Source organism: Penaeus monodon, chromosome 23, assembly GCF_015228065.2.
Source record: "Penaeus monodon isolate SGIC_2016 chromosome 23, NSTDA_Pmon_1, whole genome shotgun sequence".
NCBI lineage: Eukaryota > Metazoa > Arthropoda > Malacostraca > Decapoda > Penaeidae > Penaeus > Penaeus monodon.
The window spans coordinates 39,126,848-39,127,474 of NC_051408.1; the positions used below are offsets into that span (position 1 = coordinate 39,126,848).

General features: G+C 35.1%; 1 protein-coding gene across 1 annotated transcript in view; it reads right to left on the bottom strand.

The window, feature by feature from the left end:
* LOC119588244 (cytochrome P450 2L1-like) overlaps positions 1–627 on the bottom strand; it is a 14,472-nt gene that overhangs the window by 10,532 nt on the left and 3,313 nt on the right. The window contains exon 7 of the mRNA XM_037936940.1: positions 52–181. Within this exon, the coding sequence (XP_037792868.1) occupies positions 52–181 (130 nt within the window). The remainder of the gene's footprint in view (positions 1–51; positions 182–627) is intronic.

Genomic DNA, 627 nt, shown 5'->3' on the forward strand with positions numbered 1-627 from the left:
TCCGCGTTCCTTTCCATCTGGCCAATCCGCATCCAAGAGCTAAGGACGAACTTGGGAGCCAAATACAACAGCCAAGGGAAGATGTCAAGCAAAACAGCCGCCCCTTTGATGATGTCAAGGTTCACTCTGATCATCTTTTCGAAGCGGATGATTTCTGGGTCATTGATGTCAAATCGGCGGTCTGGCAGAGTTGATGTGGCTTTAAAGGTTTGTTAACTTGATTCATATAATATGTTACTCCAGCTGCTTTGAAATGATCCTTTATGTAATATATTCATGCGCTGATATGATTATATGGATAAGAAATAAAAACAGTTTTCTTCATATTACATTATAAAGCATTAATGTGAGAGTTATGAGATTTAATTTTATTTTCAGTGTTTTGTCTTTCAAGGTTTTGAGAAATTCATATTTTTATAGCTTCATCAGTTGTTTTAGCCAGATCTACTTCGAATACTGCATTACTATACATATAATGAAAGTGTAGAATATTTACTAAAGGATAAATTTGTCTCATTCAATTAAAATTCAGAAGTTTAAAGTCACCCCTTTTGCTGCGGGCACTTATAGAAAACGACAAGCGTTCCTATCAGAGAAAATGTATAAACATTTTGACATGGTAAACTA